We start from the raw sequence: 18043 nt of genomic DNA, 5'->3' as shown, positions 1-18043 counted from the left end.
TCATTATAAGCTTCACCTGTGTCCTCCCCTTCCCACTGGATTTAAAAACGTCTCCTCTCTGCTTCTCCCAGGGCGCCCAGGAGGAGAATTCCCAAGTCTCTAGTCTTTTTTTTCCTTTTGCTGTTATAGAAATGTGTGTTTATGCTTGAGTTTCTCTCTGAAATCCAAAAGGATCCGACTTGGTAACTCGTCTAATTCCGGTTGGAAAGGAACTAAAAAGCACCCAGAGGCAATCCGTCCACGCACGGGGAGAACGTGCGAGTCCAGAGGTCAGCCGAGACTCGAACCGGGGAATTTCTCAGTGTGAGGTGAGAGTGCGAGCCACTCCTCCACCGGGACCAAGAGGAATTCCGCATCGTCATGAGGCTCCTCGACGTTGAAGAAAGAAAAAACAAACTCTCTTTAAAACATTTCTCTACTTTATATTCGCAGCATCATTTTCCTCAACGATACACAACTCAAAGTCGCCAAAGCAAATCTGAGTCACAGAACATCGAACACACACAAAACTCAGGATAAAAACAAAAGAAAAAGGCCTTTTTTTTTTACACATAATGTACGACTATACAGTATGCACGAGCCCTCTTTGTATAAATTACATTTAAAAAAAAAAAAAGAGAAAAAAAAAGAACATTTTTTTAAAAGCAGAAAGTTGAAGACATTCAGTAACAAAAATATTAAACCGATCGTCTGGTGTGAAAACTAAAAAAGTTATTCCTATATTGACATCACTCGCTAATCTGACATCACTCTTCTCTTCCAGGGACGAGAATCGGCTTCTCTGCTGACGCGTCGTCGTCCCCGGGAAATAAATCCATGAGCATGTACAATGTGATGACGTCTGCTACAGAAAGCACGGATCAGCCTCCAGAGTGGATGAAGCCCCACGTTCGAGAGTCGGCTCAAGTTTTTTGACAGTTTGTTAAACATGAGGTTGCTTTTTTTTTCTTCTTTTTTTTTTAAATACAACTGATGAAAATAGGATTTAAATAGATCTGACGGGGGAAACAAAACAAACATCAGCAATCTGTTAAAACAGATTCCGCGAGCAGACAAATTATTCCAAAGCAAAGAAAAAAGTGTCGACGTGGGTTAAAACAAGAGGATACAAGAAGACGATTTCAACCGGAAGCAGATCCGTCTTTTGGACTGAGAGCTGAAGTAACAGATGATTCGGTAAGTACATTCAGTCGAGGCGCAGAAGTAGAAAATAGTTTTGCTCTTTACACTTTGCTGCGTACATTTGGCTCTGAGACTACATGGAAATACGACTCCGACGTCCGAAGGAGCTAAAGGGTCAAATGTGTTGCGTTTTCCAGCAGAAACCTTGGAGGAGTAAAACGTCAGGCAGGATGAGACGTGACAAACTAACGCACGGCGCGGATCTTTTATGCTTTTGCGTATTTGTCAGTTTCAGATCGTCACCACGTTATTACAGTGACTCAATCGTCATTTTAAAAAGTATTTTTGGATTTATTTGATCTGAAACATTTCAGTGTGACAAATACGCCAGAAAATTGCACATTCACTGGATTTTTCTTTCATTCGGGGGACAATGCGAGCATGTCGGAGGGGTTTCCGGGGCCTCGGTCACAGTTTGAAAGGAGAAAAGCTCAGCAGACGTTTCCTGGCGGTCGGTGTTGGATTGACGAGTTTAAAGGGGGCTGGTTGTCGTTTGAGTTTCGTCTGGCACCGCTGCAGTCCGCCTCGGTCCGGCCTCAAGTGTACTGGTACTCCTCTGAGTACTGGGAGTCCTCCGGGGCGTACTGCTCCCCCCCGCCCTCGTACTGCTCCTCCCCGCCGTCATACGGCTCCTCGCCACCGTCGTATTGCTCCTCGCCGCCTTCATACGGCTCCTCGCCGCTGTCGTACTGCTCCTCGCCGCCGTCGTACGGCTCCTCCTTGGGGGCGAATGGCTTGTCGGTGGCGGCGGCGGTGGCGGCGGGGGCGTCCGGCTGCTCGCTCGTCAATGATTCTTCTGCCGGATTCTGCTTCTCTGCAGCGGAGAGGCCTGACTTCTTCACGCTGTGGGGGAAGATCAAGATGATACCGACATTTAAAACAAGACTTTTTACTCCTTTTCTGTCGTAACCACAACTCAGAAACGACCAGACACCATTTGTGACGTCCACCGCCAGCATTTCTGTCAATAATGGAAGTCATTTCAACCAAGAAGACGCCTGTTTCACCCTGAAGTAAACTCAGTAATAAAGCAACTTGGAGTCCTTTCATTTCATTTCCCCAACAGATTACCATTTTCTAACATTCTATATTCGTGCAGAGCCTGGATCTATAAATATATACCTTAACCATCACAGTAATATTAACAGCTCGAGGGTCTTAAAGCATGAAGATGGGGGGGCTTCCAGTTACCCCTCGTCGGACATAGACTGTTTAAAATATCCCCGAAAGTTAGCTGAAAGCAGAGTAACGGAGTGTGTGAGCTCAAACCTGAGTTATTACGGTGACTCATGGGATTTATGCAATATAGTTGTCCAATTCCAGACAAGATTCACCAGCATGTCACACGAAATGAGCCATTGTGATGGAAATATACCGACATGTGGCCGCCACTGTCAAAAACAGGTTGACAGTTGAACTTTTTAAATTCTGAATAAATCCTGTCAATCGAGCAGCAAAATGTTAAGTTTCGTCATTTTTGTGACCAAAAAACAGGGCGGTGGTTGTCAAGAGGTTAGAGAGGTGGAATCCCACAGTGGACAGGTCACCACGGTGGCTCCCTGAGCGTGACCTTTGACCTCCTTCAGCTTAAGGGTTAGTCAATGTGGGGAAAAAAGGAATTTCCCCAAGAGGATTAAGAAGTATGACGCGTTTAATTTTAAAATGGTAAACAAGTGTAATTATGAGATGGATCTATGAGAGTTGTTTCTCCTTCTTTAAAAACGTTGCACTGGAAGAGGCTTCCAGAAGGTCTGAGTCAGGCTGATATATTCACATTATCAGATATGATCTTAAAACTTTGTTTTGTGCTTTGAAACGTGTCACAAATTAGTTTCTTTGTTTACAGTTCAGCGGTTTTTAGTTTGTATCCCATCATGTTTTTAAGAGTATTCCATATCTAAGTAAGTGTTTTCTTCTCACGACACTCCAGGTGTTTCTGTGTTTCGTCTGCGTGTTCTCCCTGTGCCTGATTACTTACTGGTTCTTATGCTTGGCGCCGCTGATGTGAGACTGGTACTGGGCCACGGAGTTGAGCTCGATGTTGCAGACGGTGCACGGATATCCGTTTATGGTGGAAGCTGTGGACAGGAAGAGGAAAACAGCTTTGCGTCAGCATGAACTCCCGCTGCTGGATTCACAGGAGAAACCCCGGAGCCTCGCGCTGCGATCGGACCTGGCGCCGTGGACGGGCCGTACGTCTCCATCAGTTTGAGCTTGGTCATCTGTTTTCTGTGCTTCTTGCCGACGTAGTGCTGCTGGGCCATGAGCGGGTTGTTGAAGGAGGCCCGGCAGATGGAGCAGAAGCGGTCCGGGTTGTTGCTGTCGATGCCGCCGCCCGTCGCCTGGACGACGCTCGGCTCCTCCACGGGTTTCTTCTTCTGCGGCGGGGCTGCTGGTGTTTTGGTGGGGGCCGCTGGAGACGATTCACAAGAGAAGGAAGGTCAAATCTGAACCGCAGCTGGTGAGGAAAAACCGCCAATAGACAGACGGTGAAGCACCCACCGGGGGCCGGGGGGCCGACGGTTTTCAGCCTCAGGTTCTTGGCGTGACCTTTGCTCTGGTAGTGGGACTCGGCCATCACCGGAGAGGAGAAGGTCATGTTACATAGGTGGCACACCTTCGACCGGTCCGTGTCTCCGTTGTTGCAGGACTGCAGACAGAAGATGATCAAGATGTCACCCACAGGAGCGTCTCAAAACAAACAAATGCACGTTTATTCTCTCTCAATTTCTATTGAAGCAGAGAAGCTTCCATATATTTTTGGGGGATTTGAAGGTCTGCAGAGAGAAGTAGAAGGTTAGTAGAGACAAAACACATGATGGAGATGAGCTGCAGGAGAAGAGGAAGATCATGGAGGGGCTAAAAAAGGTATTAGACTGAAAATCTAAGTTTTCAAACACATCTTTTGGTGTAATTATCACAATTACCACTTTTAAAATGTTTGAAACTTTTCAACGTGGAAATACAAAACAATTAACTTTCCAAAAAATATTGTATTCATTTGAGATGCGCGTGTCTGAGCCAGGAGGACACTGTCCTCTGTTGTGTTTTCTGTCAGGAGAACCTGCTGGTGCAACCCCCATGAGACAGAACACACAGGAATCAGACTGAGAGCGATTAAAAAACGTTTACAAGAATTGTATTACATTATTCTTGCAAGAAGAGACAAAGTCATGGTACAACCTTTAGCGGGTGTCCAGGAGTTTGTCTGTCTATGAAGTCGGACAGCGCCTTCTTAAAGGCTGAATTATTTTGAGAGAGATCCCCGTGCTTCCTGCACTGTCGACGCTGAAGGTTACAAAAAGTGGCACGGAGGTTCCAAAAGTGCTGACAGCCTTGAAACACAGACTGCAAAATTACACCTCATTTTTCGGAGACAAAAAAACAAGATTACCCTAAAAAAAAAAAAAACACCAAAACTGGCTTTTCCAATACATTCACGAGCGGTTAGGTTTCCACGTGATAAGACGACCTCCGCTTTACTGACACATTAAAACTGCATTCGACAACCAAACGAACTGTAAATTCACCTCAAATCACAATATTGACGACAAACAGTAGCACTCTTCACTCAGACATACACAAATTTAGTCATTAAAAAAAACAAAAAAAAACCAGAAATAAAACACCAAGAAAAGTCTAAAATCAGAATAAAAATGTTAATATTTCAGCTGGATGGTTTTCCAGATAAGTTGTTTTCCAAAAAGCAAAACTAATTCAGTGATTACACACACAACAAAAAATAAATAAATCAAGTTCTCGTGGGTAAAAACCACATTCCTCCTCCAGTCACCTTTTTGATTTGAACATTCTGGTGCCGATCAGGCAGTTTATTAACCGCCGTGTACGTTTTACTCACGCCATCAGGTGAGAGCATCTTCAGCTTCTTGACGGCCGACTCCTTCTCGCCCCGGATGGAAAGGTACCGCCGCACTTTGTTGGCATGTTTCTTGCTCTGCGAAAAAAAAGAGACGTGATTACAAACCTTCATCACAACAGCGGGAAATGAGCATTTGCTGTGTAAAACATGGTGTTTAAGTTTTTTTTGTTTTTATTTTAGTCTCTCCTGAACAAGGAACACATTTTGTTCGTGACACCTGCAAACCTTTCATGTGTGCATTATTCCTGTGTGGTCACTAAAAACTGTTCTGAATATGACATTCTGCGTGGTTACAACTTCTCAATCACAGAGGTGTTTTGTGTCACTATAAATAACCATCGTTCGCTCTCTTGTTGCTTTTTTTTTTTAAATATAGAAATAAACCGAGACATCATGTGGAGCTCCTCTAGTTCGTGACAGACATTTTACCTTTTGTGCTGATCTTTAATGGCCTGGAAAAGTAAGGAAAAGAAAGCTATTTTGGGACTGGCACCAAACCAACTATCACAAATACTTCAAATACCTTTTACTCATCTAATTATTTTTCAAATCCTGACTTTTTTTTTTTTTTCTTAGACTTTCCAGGTCATGTTTTGTCAAGATGTAAATCCATGCGGCAACACAAGGAAAGAAAAAAAACAAAAACGTGTTTGCTGCAATACAAAACTGTGACTGAATCTGAGTTGTGGTCGACACTGTAGTAAAGTGCTTCTCTCATTCCCTAATTAGATCATAAAAAAAAACAAAAAACCTTCAGCATGTGCGGACTTCTTCCCTTGAGGTCAGATTTCTTTCTTTCTATGTCGTTTTAAAATGTAAAACCTCCTGAAATAACCGCAGTGAAAGGTGAAATCGCACCGTGAAGAATGGATGTGCTTGAATCTTAACAGCTGAATAAAAAGAACTTGATATATAAAACGTGGTGGGGGGAAAAAAACCTAAAAACAACCCCTAACTAACACTGAGCTGAGATCTCCTCACTGACCTGATAATGAGTCAACTTCTGCGATTCTGAATTTAGGACAGCGCTGCAGACTTTACACTGGGAGTCAGAAAACAGGTCACCATGCTCCTTTATCATCTTATTTACTGCAGAGAGGAAGAGAGAGAGAGAGGAAGAGGAAAAAGAGAGAGGAGATTTAAAATCAGGTTGCATCTTTGGGGAAAATATAATTATAACACAACAGGGGGGGGGAAAGAAAAAAAAAACGATCTCGCTCAAGATTTCCGGATTTTTCTTCACATTTACCAAGAATATGAGAGCAGCAGAATCCTGCAAAACTCTGTCTTGATTCATTTCCAAAGATACCACTCCCTTCTCCATCGTTCGTCATTCTAAACAATGCTATCTGTGAACCAAACGATCCAAAAACATTCAAGGTTATATCAACCTTCCAGTCCAAGTCCTCTGCTTATCTGAAAAGATGCGATGAGTCAATGTACCTGCAGAGATGACGCAAACAAAGGCAGGAGAGGAGACAAGATGCCACAAAATAAATGAAAAGCCGTGTCATGGTGACAGACAGAGAGCGATAGGTGCTACGTTAAAAAAAACAAAAAACAAAGAGAGACACCGAAAACCATCCGGAGACAAAAGAAGAAGCAACTCATAATGATTGACAACAACAAAATAAAAGAAGACGAAGTTAAGCTGGTGATGAAGACTCAAAGGCCAAAGTATCAGAAAGTCATTCAAATTCAAGGAGAAAACTTTTTAAGGGTCAGTTTTAGGCCCCCGCTTAAATGTTTTCAAGTCAAAATGGAAAAAACCTTTGTTGTGTTGTGGGGCTCTGTTTCCATGACAACTGTGCTCAGCCACCGAAAACACAACTTTCTGAAAATCCTCTGACTGCATCTCCATGCAAACGAGGGAAACACAACTTTTCGGAAATTCGCATGCACACTCCAGCCATAGTAAAGAGTTCTGCTGCCCGTGTGAGGAGATGAACAAGAACAGTGTTTCCTCCGTCGTGTCACGACTCCCCGTCCATCTCCTCCTGGGACTTGGTAGTTTTATAGTTGACAGTCACTGTAGTAACAATCTAACTTAGTCGTCTGCTTATACTAACGTCTGTGTACTCCCACTGCTAATGTTTATAGTGCATTGCTCTCTGCATGTGTGTGTGTGGTTTCATTAAAAAAAAAAAGAAAAGAAAACTAACCGCTGCCCCTAGTGGCCCGACATGAAAACTACAATGTTGTCAGCATTTCTGTCATTTCTATGGAGACAGACATGTTTTACAGAAACGTCGCAGTGAATCTATTCTGATTCCAAAATGCACAAACGATGCGTTGTCTCTTGAAACGTTGTTGTGTAAACCGGGCATTAAAGCGGAGTAAAGACGAGTTAAAGGTCAGTGAGAAGACGGTTCAGCCTGTGATGAAGCTTACAAATGTCGTCAAAGGCCAAGAGACAGGTAGCCGAGCTCATGAAGGCAGCAAGTCTACTGTGAAGCACAAAGGGCCATGAGGAGCCAATGAAGAGACGGGACACTCTGACATGAAGCCTTAATGGGTGTTGAAGGCTGAACAAAATCTGGTCAAAACTCTGTTTGAAGCCAAGACATTTTGGTTCATTCCTCGCAATTTCATCTCTAGCGGGTTGGAATAATGAAATAGTGGCATAATAACCTTTAAATTTAAAGTTTAAAACGGTTTAAAGCTTCTTTTTTTTTTGTCGTGGTGCAGAGTATACATGTTAAATATCTCTATTTTGGCAAAAACTAAAAGATTACTTCAGGAAATTACGACAATGTCAACATAAAGCCAATATTAATAATGTGCAATACAGTGGAATGTCAAAACCGGCCTACTGGCCTTGTATTGGACACCCAAGCTAAGCGGCTGAAAGAAAGATGTAGTCAGTGACGAAGGCCAGAGGGAGGTTGGTTGAATCGACGACAGAGCGAACACGAAATCACCGGGGGGGGGGGGGGGGGGGGGGGGGGGGCATACAACTCCAACAAGAGCCTGTGTTCAATGACACTGAGGAGCTGCAGCAGTTTGCAGGACAGCAGCCAAGAAGCGACACAGGAGAACTCTGTCTCGCCAAGAGACGATAATGTCTGCTGGATAACTTTATTACATAAACGATAACATCTCACCCGGAATAACACTGCACGGACAGTTTAATTGTAAACAAACAGTAAACGCTATAATGGAGAGCACAATGCAGATCAGCAGTGACAGAACTGAGACACTTTGGGATCAACAGATGATTGCAATAAGCTCTATTTACACATGACATGACTTTATTGCTTTGAGTATTTTAATGGAGGGTGTCACTATAAAAAGTGGAAGGAATCCTTTACAGAGAAAAAATATCTGATGTATTTGAAAATAGTTACACACACACACACACACACACACACACACACACACACACACACACACACACACACACACACACACACACACACACACACAACCATGACATTATTTACATTATTGCATTTTGGTATTGCTTGATGATATACCAGAGATGATGTGCTCAGAATAAATGAATCATAAACATTGCACACCAGAGAACAGCATGGGACATCAAATTGTTGATTTTGGGGGTCTGTGCTGGACTTCTTAATGAGTTTGTCCACTGTTGAGATGCTGCTACTTTTCTCTGGAGTCCTCACACAGAACAAATACTTGACTTTAAGAATATTGCAATTGACTTAATTTAATTATTTGCATGTTATTAACTGGGTGGAGGTTTTCACTGTTAGAAAGCCCGTTAACCCAGGAAAGCAGGGATGCACAAAATACGGTAAATCTATTGCAAAGACAACTCGCAAACACACATGATCAATTCACAAATATTATGAGATTAATGAATGGAAATGTTTATTCGATTCATAACAATAAGTATTTCACACCTGGTGGTAAAAATAAGGATTTAAAACTGAGACTCAAACACTAAAATTCAGCTTTTAAAGCTGCAGAGGCGCATTATGAATAACAACACGGGGCAAGAGAAAGAGCGCTGTTACTTGGAGAAACAAATCTCCAAGCACAAAGACTTTACCTCCACCTCATCAATCATACCGTTTATCTGCAATACTCAACAACATATATGCAGCCCAGAATATAAGTCAGAGTGTGTCTTCAACCTGAAGCAAATATCTGACGTGGATTAATCCAAAACAGTGGATGTGTGTGCAAGCGCCTCTTGGATCTACCCAAACACGAAACTACTATAATGTTTTGGGGATGCTTCGAAAACTACTAATGGGAATCTGCAGCCATGCAGACAGTGACTGCGCTGCACAAACACAAGTGTCATTGCAGAGAACCTCAGTATTTCATGTCGCGGTCACTCTGGTGTTTTGGTTTGATAGATGGATTGAATGAAACATGCATGCAAGCTATTTTCAACACAGAGTAACCTGAAATAGAGCTGGCGGCGCCACTGGGATGCAGAAGTGCTGCACAGTCAATGGCATCACGTCATCTAACGTTGTTAAAACAGGTTTATTCGACATTTGGCGGCGACGCTCTTCATCCAGAAGTTCAAAAAGGGAGCGAGTGTTGCTGCTCGTGCAGCTTAAATAAACAAACAAACCACCGACATCACCCCGCATTTCAAGCTAAAACACGCATTTCATCTTAAAGTCTTTCTAGGTAGCGAATTTTTTTCCCCCCCACAAGCGGAGCCAAAGATCCACAATTAGAGTGGAGCGACATCGGATGCAGACGTGCTCTCGTCGACCTTGGAAGCGATACGGCTACGGTTAGCTTAGCTTAGCTCCGCTCATTCTGAAATGCCGGCTAACGTTAGCTCGGAGGCTAACAACAACACACGAGCAGGTTTAAAGTGGGCGCGCCCTCGTGTCTGTCACGGAGCGAACTGTCACGGTGCTGCGGTGAAACATGCATGCGGTGAGTGAATAATAAAGCAGATCATACTCTCCGCCGGCCCCGAAGGCAAGCATGGAAAATCCTCCGCCTGCATCGCGACGGCCATAATTTACAGTACACACGTTCGGATTAGCTGTTTGTGCGCATGCGCAGCAGATGGAGCGACAGAGGGAAGATGACAGAAAATAAACAAACCGACCTGAGCTGGTAAAGTGCAAAGACTTACCAGTTCAGTGGTGACATTTCTTAGTATGTCGAATTGTAATAGAATGTAATAAAGCAACCTGTGATCAAGTTTTTGATATATTAAGTACAGTTTTTGGAAATTTGGCATCTTCGTTTCCGTAGTGTAGTGGTTATCACGTTCGCCTAACACGCGAAAGGTCCCCGGTTCGAGACCGGGCGGAAACATACTTTTGGATCATTTATTTTGTATAAATACTATTTTTCTTTTTCGTTTGAACAAAATCCCCAAACGTTCCAAAAAAATTTTAATGTTTTTTTTATCGAGTGAAAGTGATTTTCTTGACCAATGAGGTCCCGCTGTTTTGTAAATATTTGTCACTATGTAAATAATAATAAATATTATTTTACTTCTTTCATTTATATTGTATTTGATAATTTAACATGTGTTGTATTTATTGTTCTCTGTGGGTAGCAATGCTTAAAAAACAATTCCCTGCAGGATTAATGAAGTATTTCTATTTGATTCTAAACTACAACTAAGAAAACAAGGCAAGTTAAAGTAGATCTACTTCAAATATGTTTTTGTCTTTAATGTTTATCATTTATATTTCCACCTAAATAGGATGCTGTTTATCTTACCTTTATGCATTCATTGTCCTATCATAAACATACATTTATTTTCAATTATGTACAGTGACATTAGACATGACTTACCTCGAACTAGACTATATTTTTTCAGTCTTTTCCTCTGGTGTTATTTTGGTCTTTGTTCTTTTCTGAGCCTGAGTGGTTATTTTAGTACTTCTTACTCAGAGCCTCAAAGTCTCCTGCTGTCATCCAGTTTTTTTTTGCAATATTCCCACCTAAACAACTGATTTGGGGGCAGGTAGTTGGTGAACAGTGACACCCAGAGTTAGAATTAAAACATTTCATCGTGTTTATTCTCAATAGATGAAGGTTTCTCAAAGTGGAACAGGGAGCTTCAGAAGGGTTGGGGTGAGGCTTTTATTCACAGTATTTCCTTTTAATTGTTCATAAGAAATCATAAGCAGGAGAGCGAAACTGAGACTTATCTCATCACATGACACATTTTTGAAAAGTATTGAGCTTTTTTTTTTTATTGACTATAGATCTCAACCCCATTTAATTTGATCCGAAGACCAAATAATGATTGACAATGTCAAGCAAAGCATCTTATCTGATGTTGAGGATATTCCCAGAATATTATAAGTATTCCAGAAGTATTTAAGACAACGCAACTGTGAAAGCATCAGCGTTTTGATCAGGATTCCGCGCGAGTGTTGCAATCAAACACACCCCTGCTTGTGCCATGTCGTGAAACTGCCTGCAGCTACTAAAAGGCTGCTGGGAAAGTCACGTATTGCTTTTTGTTTGGTACCACCATGAGCACTGCTCCATTTTGTGTCTCATCCGTGAGCAGCTGGATTAAACCCTCGGCGACCTCGGACGGGCTGTAGGTGATGGAAGACGAGGAAGACTGTTAATAAACCACAGGGAGAAAACTGAGTATCGCTTCAACAGAAGGACAAAGACTCACTTCATGACTCCTAACTCATCCACATACTCCTGGTGTTTTCCACTCAGGTGGGAATATTGTCCCAGTTGGGTCCGGATGTTGGAGAAAAGATCAGTCTGGACAAAACTTGGACAAATGGCGTTGACTCGTATACCGTAGCCTGATAACTCAGCAGCAGCCTGAAAAGATAAACACGGTTTGGTTTGATTTACACGCTTAACATGCATTCTTTTAAACTCTTAAATGCCAAATAGTCTCAGAAAAGGATTGATGCTGCCAAAGTTACAAGTTCACTTGGAGGTATTCAGGCCCAGAGTATACGGTTGGTTTCAGGTGAAAACGATGCGTTTTTACGTTTTCATTTCAGAAAGGCTTCACGTTTACACAGTGTTTATATGGAAACTGCAGAAACCATAGACCTATATACAGTAGCTCTAGACCGCGCTTTGGCCTGTGTGATCCGGTCAATGAGCTCTGACCTCCGGTAGTGGCAAAACGGAGCATCACAGGAGGGTGAAGTCATGCGGTGCTGTTGGTTGTACAAATCGCTTTTCAAAGGGGTTCACCCATCACATTTTACACGTAAGTAAATGACAAATATATTTGTGATGTGAAACTAATATTTATTTATATGTGTTTTTTATTATTGCATGAATGCAGACATAAGTATGTCATATAATGTATGTGTAAGAAAACGCCCCCTTGTGGCCGCTAAGCATCAGACACTGTCTGTTGACTCTCTCTCCCCTTTAGAAGACGCCTCGCTTCATCTGGACGTCGAGCCAATCACAAGTTGACTCAGGCTCACTGCACGCTGGTAGTAACGCATGTTATCCGCACCAGGATGCCTGGTTACACCTGTCTTGTTTTTGTGTGCGTCTTTACCAGTAAGAATGGGTATTTTGTTGTTATTTTACTGTCACTGCTAGATTGGTAGTGTTTTGTCTGCGTAGCGTTGCTCAGGCTTTGCCTGCCTGGCTCGGCCTCGTGCCGTGACTTTCCTTTCTGTAAATCCAGCTAATTGGCGATAAGGCACCAACGCGGCCTGTTGTAGTTATTCATGCGACCAGCAGAGGGAGCCATTGTATTGCGAATGGTTTATTTTTTCTCATTTCATGGTTGAAGCTGTTTAGGCCCACAGAGCAGCCTTGTTTCATTATTTAATGCCAGTTTCGGCCATGTTTATACTTTATCGTTATTATTTCAGCACTATTACTATACTAGCATATAGCGAAGACAAATGCTTCTTGCATTATAGGCCATTTGCGTTCTGCTAGTTATGTTTTATTTCTGTTTCTCTGTTTCAGAACCACACTAACACATATTCAATTTGACAGTTGTGAAGTCAATAAATCATCATCCAATGAGGAAATCTTGCGTGATTCTGACTGATCACCAGCTGTGAACTCTGCTTAACGATCCACCCCAGTTCTAATTCAAGGAAGCCAGTCTTCTTCCGCACAGTATGCAAATTATCTTTTGCATGAATAACAATGATAGTACATCACACATTATGGAATTGTTTTTAACTTATTTGGATATATTATAGTCTGAAAATTAAAAGACTGACGCAAGTGGAGCAGTGGGAGTTGACTATATATATGTGTGTGTGTGTGTGTGTGTGTGTGTGTGTGTGTGTATATGATGAATGGATATTGTTAAGTTTAATTATTTTAGATAATTAACTCAATAGATTAAATTAAAATATATATATTTTGGAATAAACATCTTTTATGAGAGATTTTCCTTGTTTCCTATATGTACTTCAGCTCTTTTGATTGTCATAAAGGCAATAACTGTGTTTAACCTAAGCTTAATGCTCATTTTTGATTAATTAACAGAGCTGTCAAGAGCCAGATAGGTTATAAAGACTCAGTTTAGCTGTAATTTCTGATGCTGGCTGGTGGCTTTTTGCTACTATTGGAAGTCAGCGCCTATTCGCCGTGGTGACGTCAGCCAGTAGCATTGGCTGCGTGGTCTAGAACTACCGGTACATAGAAGTCTATGGCAGAAACACTGAAAATTATGTAATTTTCCTGTTGGGCCACTAGTGGGTGCTGTTGTTTTGTAATGAAACCAAACACACGTGCGCAGCGAAAAATCTGCTAAAAACACTAAGAATGGGAGAACACGGACATTAAAAATGACGACCGAGTTGGATTGTCATTACGGTGACCGTCAAAATAAAACTACCAAGTCCCAGGAGAATATGGACTGGGAGTCATGACACTCTGGAGGAAATTTTGTTGTGATTGTCTCTACTGAGCATGTGCAGAAGAACTATTTACGACAGCCGTGGTGCGCATGCACAGTAGCATGCGCACCACAGAAAAGTTGCATTTTCCTCTGTTTCCATGGAGACGGAGACTGGTGGTTTTTGAAAAGTATCACTTTGGGAGCTGTTTTTTAAAAAGTAAATGGTAAATAAAGCCTAATACATAAGCCTCAATATGAATCTATGATGATGATGCATCTGTCAAATCATGACTGAATAATTGTGACATAACCTTAGCTTTATCTAATGAAGGAAGATACCAGTTATATTCACCAGATACTATCTTTCCCTCGGGCAGCAGTGTGCATGTTTTCACCTTCAGTGGTGCACATCTTTTAAAATATCTTTTTAATCACGGTGAATTGTGTCCCAAGAAAAATGTCCTCACCGCCATGGTCCGAGTGAAGCCAATCACAGCGTGTTTGGTGGCTGTATAGACGGGACAACAGACGAAAGGGCCGAGACCTGCAGGACAACAATTAAAAAACAAATCAAACACAATCTGTTTTCAATAACACACTGCAGGACAGATCGGATAAGAATATGCAGAGACTGTCTCAGCACAGTCTTTCCTGGCACTTGTGTGTTAGTGTCAACTACTCGTCTGACATAAGTTCTTTATGCAACCTATGTATTGGAAAATTGTGAATTTACACCATGAAACACTCATGCAAGATGTAAAACTACGTGGCCAAACTGTCTCGTCGATAGTGGGATTTACCCGCCATGGACGCCGTGTTGATGACGACTCCTCCCCGTCCTCCACTCAACTTGTTCATGTGCTCCAGAGCCAGATAGGTTCCTCTGATGACCCCCATCTACAATATGGAGTTTATTTAAGGCGTCAGCTTCCGGTCCAAAGCAACTTTATTTATAAAGCACATCGTGAAATGAAACAGATGTCGGACTGGCATTAAGGGGTCATATTACGCAGCTTTTCAAATCTTTCACATGGTCTCGTTGGTCCAGAATCATGCTAGTCAAAGTTTATTGCCCCAATTCCAGCTTGAATGTTGGATCATAGGAGCTGGATTCAGAATCTGCTGTGTCTGTGTGGGCTGGACTGGCTCCGCCCACACATGCCCATCCTGGGAAGAGGAGGAAATACTTCATCTCGTGGTGCCATGTGCCAGAGCAGAGCTGCCTAATTGTTGGAGGGTCAAAGGGAGGGCCTACCTTGATTGGGATTGGCTAAACCCCCGATGACCCTATATAGGGTTTGGTTTCTGATTGGCCCGTTGGAGCAACACACTTTTTAAAAACTGAAACAACCCAGGGAGAGAGAGGACAGATTTTTTTCACTTCTGAGGCGTCATTTCCATGTATGGGATACGATTGTGACTGTTGGAAAACTATTAGAAAGTGAATTTTGTATAATTTTGACCCCTTTAAATAAACAGGCCATTGCATTTTTGGTACACCAAACAGAATCCATATTCTATTGAGTATCGTTCTAGATGGAGTTAAAAACTTGCGAGATTAACCTTGGTGACATTGCGGCATATTCTGACACGTGGCCTGAGCACATCCAAACACTGAGCATCATCTTTGATAAGCTGAAACTCGCTTCCCTCACCTGAAACCTGGCCGAATGTGAGTTTGGTCGCGCTACCGTGACCTATTTAGGGAAACAAGTAGGTCAGGGTCAGGTGCGGGTCCTCACCGATAAAATCCAGGCAGTACTAGACTTTCCTGTACCTCAGACACGGCGTGAGCTTCACCGATCTTTAGGCACGGCTGGTTATTACCGAGGTTTCTGCAGAAACTTTTCGGATGTTGCGGCTCCAGTCACTGCTTTAACCAGTACCTCACGGCCACTCGAATGGTCTTCTGTCTGCACCGCAGCCTTCCAGTCGGCCAAAGCTGACCTCTGCAGCACAGCTGTCCTGGCCGCTGCTAACTTTGAGCGTCTCTTCAGGATGGAAGTGGACGCCAGCGCCAGCGGTGCCGGGGCAGTGCTGCTGCAGTAGGATGAGCATGGTATCAACCGCCCCATTTGTTGCTTCTCCAAGAAGTTCCAAAAACCTCGGGTACAGTACAGCATTTTGAGGTCGATGTGGGCCCCAGCCCTCTGCCTGTGGTGGTCTACATGGACCACAAGTGTTTCTGACCCAGATGAGAAATGCCAACCAGAGACTCATGAGGTGGTCCCTGTTGCTCCAGGATTGTAACCTGGAAATTCGGCACAAAAAAGGGAGCCGATGCCCTACCTCGGGGACTCGGTCTGACAGCAGCAGCGTTTGTGATTCATTTGGGAGAGCTTTGTCCCTGAACCTGTCTTGTGCATGCTGATTATTGTAACACTGTATATATCCAGTATCTTGGTTTTGTTTTGCCTTAAGATCTTTTTACCGGGAAGTCAGGCCACGTTCTGTTAATAAAGCCACGTTTGAACTCGCACCTAATTTGTTTTGCAATCCCTTTCTTTTACTCTTTTGTGTTGCGTCATTTCTCCCTAGACTGGGTCGTTACACGTACGCACATACAAATCAATGAATAAATAAACACACACAGACGAACACACAGTTTTCAGCATCGGACATCGCTTTCAAAGCGTTGCCATGTAAATGTGTAAATGATTCTTTTCTGAAGCAATGATGCAAAACGGTGCGTTTTCACTTAAAGCTTCGTCATGTGAACATCTCGTGTAAAACAAGACAAAATTCTTTCTTACAATGTTTACGGAGACGGTTTTCTCCCACGCAGCCTCATTCAAAACGCCAGCGTTGTTGACCAAGACGTCCACTCCTCCGAAAGTGTCCACAGCTTTCTGGAAGGCAGCTTGAAAGAAGAAAAAAAAAAAGTAGGTAGAACTCTTTAGGGATGAGTCAATGAACATGGGAATGAGTTACTAAAATTCAATATGAATTCCAAATATTTAGTTCAGGTTCCAGTTGCTGTGTAGCCAGTGTGTGCGTCCGACCTTTGAACTGCTGGTCTGACTCCACATCACACTCCACAAACAAGGTGTTTTCTGGTCCACATTGTTTATTGAGGGCTTTCTTTAAAGCCTCTAATGCGGTTTGGTTCACATCCAGGATGGCCACCTGGACACGCAAAGAACAAATCAGATAGAAATGAACCTGATGCAGTTTGTGTGTAAACGCGGTTTGATTTACGACTCAAAAACAGACTTGGACCAGTTTTACTGCGCCGGAGCCTGGTTAATCATTTTTTTATGTTCCAATGGGAGCATAATCCGAGCTTTTTATTTGTTCTCATTACGCAAAGTCAATTGATGAAATCTCACATGATGATTAAAAAAGTAAATGTCTTCTTTAGTCCAGACAATTTTATGAACGGTGCGTTTATATAACGTCAAAGTGTAAAAGTCTGCATGAGTGTGTGCAATACGGATCTGTTATTGTGTGTGCATGATACTAGTTTTGCAAAAAATAACTAAAGCAAAAATTGAACCGAGTTGAGTTTTATTTTTTTCCACTGAAAATCTGGTGTGCTGCATGTTTCTGGAATTTAATAAATAACTCTTTTTTCTTTTACATGTAAAAACACAAAACATTGCACGCAATTTGTTTTAACAACACCGTTCCTTTGTAGATTTGAAGTAAAACATTACCTTTGCACCGTTCAGCAGAAGAATTTCCGTCATCGCTTTTCCTATTCCCATCCCTGCTCCTGTCACCACTGCGGATTTACCACTTAGAGACATTTCAGCTGTTGGGTTGAAGTGGCTGCAGAGGAGTTGACTTCAGTAATGCTGCAGGTCACCAAGCAAATGGAGGGTTTTGGAGAATCCATAAATGACAGCACCGCCCAGCAGCAGTACTACGAGCAGGCTGGGTTTCAGTGAAAGATTCAAGCAAGTTAAAACATGATGAAATCTGAGGAATTGCAATAACAACGCAGAAAACGTTTTATTTTATCAGCAAGCTTACATGGATTAATAACATTAATAATAATAACAATGCATTGTATTTGTAATGCATTTTACATTTAAACAATCTGAAAGTGATGCAAAAATGTTTAAATTGTTAAAAGAAAAGGTAGGCCAGGGCGAGAAAAGTCTGTTAAACTGATTATTCAAATAAAATGTATTTTACTGTTTTACATTAACAATCAGGCGAGGAAGTAGTAAAAGCTTTAAAAAGACTTTATGTATGTATTAAGTAGT

The 18043-nt window shown here is 42.3% G+C and overlaps 2 protein-coding genes across 3 annotated transcripts; both read right to left on the bottom strand.

The window, feature by feature from the left end:
* Positions 1-404: 404 nt before the first annotated feature.
* znf346 (zinc finger protein 346) lies at positions 405-10044 on the bottom strand. Of its 2 annotated transcripts, none has more exons than XM_080482749.1 (7): positions 9962-10044; positions 6025-6151; positions 5042-5137; positions 3685-3832; positions 3356-3595; positions 3161-3260; positions 405-2025 (listed from the first exon to the last, which is right to left on the bottom strand). In XM_080482749.1, the coding sequence occupies exons 3-7, from the start codon at positions 5057-5059 to the stop codon at positions 1719-1721; spliced, it is 813 nt and encodes a 270-aa protein (XP_080338875.1). In that variant the 5' UTR covers positions 5060-5137; positions 6025-6151; positions 9962-10044; the 3' UTR covers positions 405-1718. The 2 variants fall into 2 exon arrangements, with proteins under 2 accessions (XP_080338875.1, XP_080338874.1); XM_080482748.1 differs by having other exon boundaries at positions 6048-6151.
* A 905-nt stretch (positions 10045-10949) lies between these two features.
* On the bottom strand, positions 10950-17641 carry LOC308121357 (15-hydroxyprostaglandin dehydrogenase [NAD(+)]-like). The gene is made up of 7 exons (XM_080482539.1): positions 17489-17641; positions 16835-16958; positions 16586-16692; positions 14633-14729; positions 14300-14376; positions 11658-11815; positions 10950-11571 (listed from the first exon to the last, which is right to left on the bottom strand). Exons 1-7 carry the CDS (start codon positions 17579-17581, stop codon positions 11454-11456), a joined length of 774 nt encoding a protein of 257 aa, XP_080338665.1. The 5' UTR covers positions 17582-17641; the 3' UTR covers positions 10950-11453.
* Positions 17642-18043: the final 402 nt, after the last annotated feature.

Source organism: Lipophrys pholis, assembly GCF_963383615.2.
Source record: "Lipophrys pholis genome assembly, chromosome: 16".
In the NCBI taxonomy this organism is placed as follows: Eukaryota; Metazoa; Chordata; class Actinopteri; order Blenniiformes; family Blenniidae; genus Lipophrys; species Lipophrys pholis.
This window is presented reverse-complemented; position numbering and strand designations above follow the sequence as displayed.

Coding starts and splice junctions, on each gene's coding strand:
- znf346 (XM_080482748.1), bottom strand. CDS start 10,019: ATGGCCGTCGCGATGCAGGCGGAGGATTTTCCATGCTTGCCTTCGGGG. Junction 6,152..9,961: donor GCCTTCGGGGCCGGCGGAGA/GTATGATCTGCT, acceptor TCCTCTCTGCAG/TAAATAAGATGATAAAGGAG. Junction 3,261..3,355: donor CGGCCCGTCCACGGCGCCAG/GTCCGATCGCAG, acceptor TCCTGTCCACAG/CTTCCACCATAAACGGATAT.
- LOC308121357 (XM_080482539.1), bottom strand. CDS start 17,581: ATGTCTCTAAGTGGTAAATCCGCAGTGGTGACAGGAGCAGGGATGGGA. Junction 14,730..16,585: donor AAACCGTCTCCGTAAACATT/GTAAGAAAGAAT, acceptor TCCATATTGTAG/ATGGGGGTCATCAGAGGAAC. Junction 11,816..14,299: donor GCTTCACTCGGACCATGGCG/GTGAGGACATTT, acceptor TTATCTTTTCAG/GCTGCTGCTGAGTTATCAGG.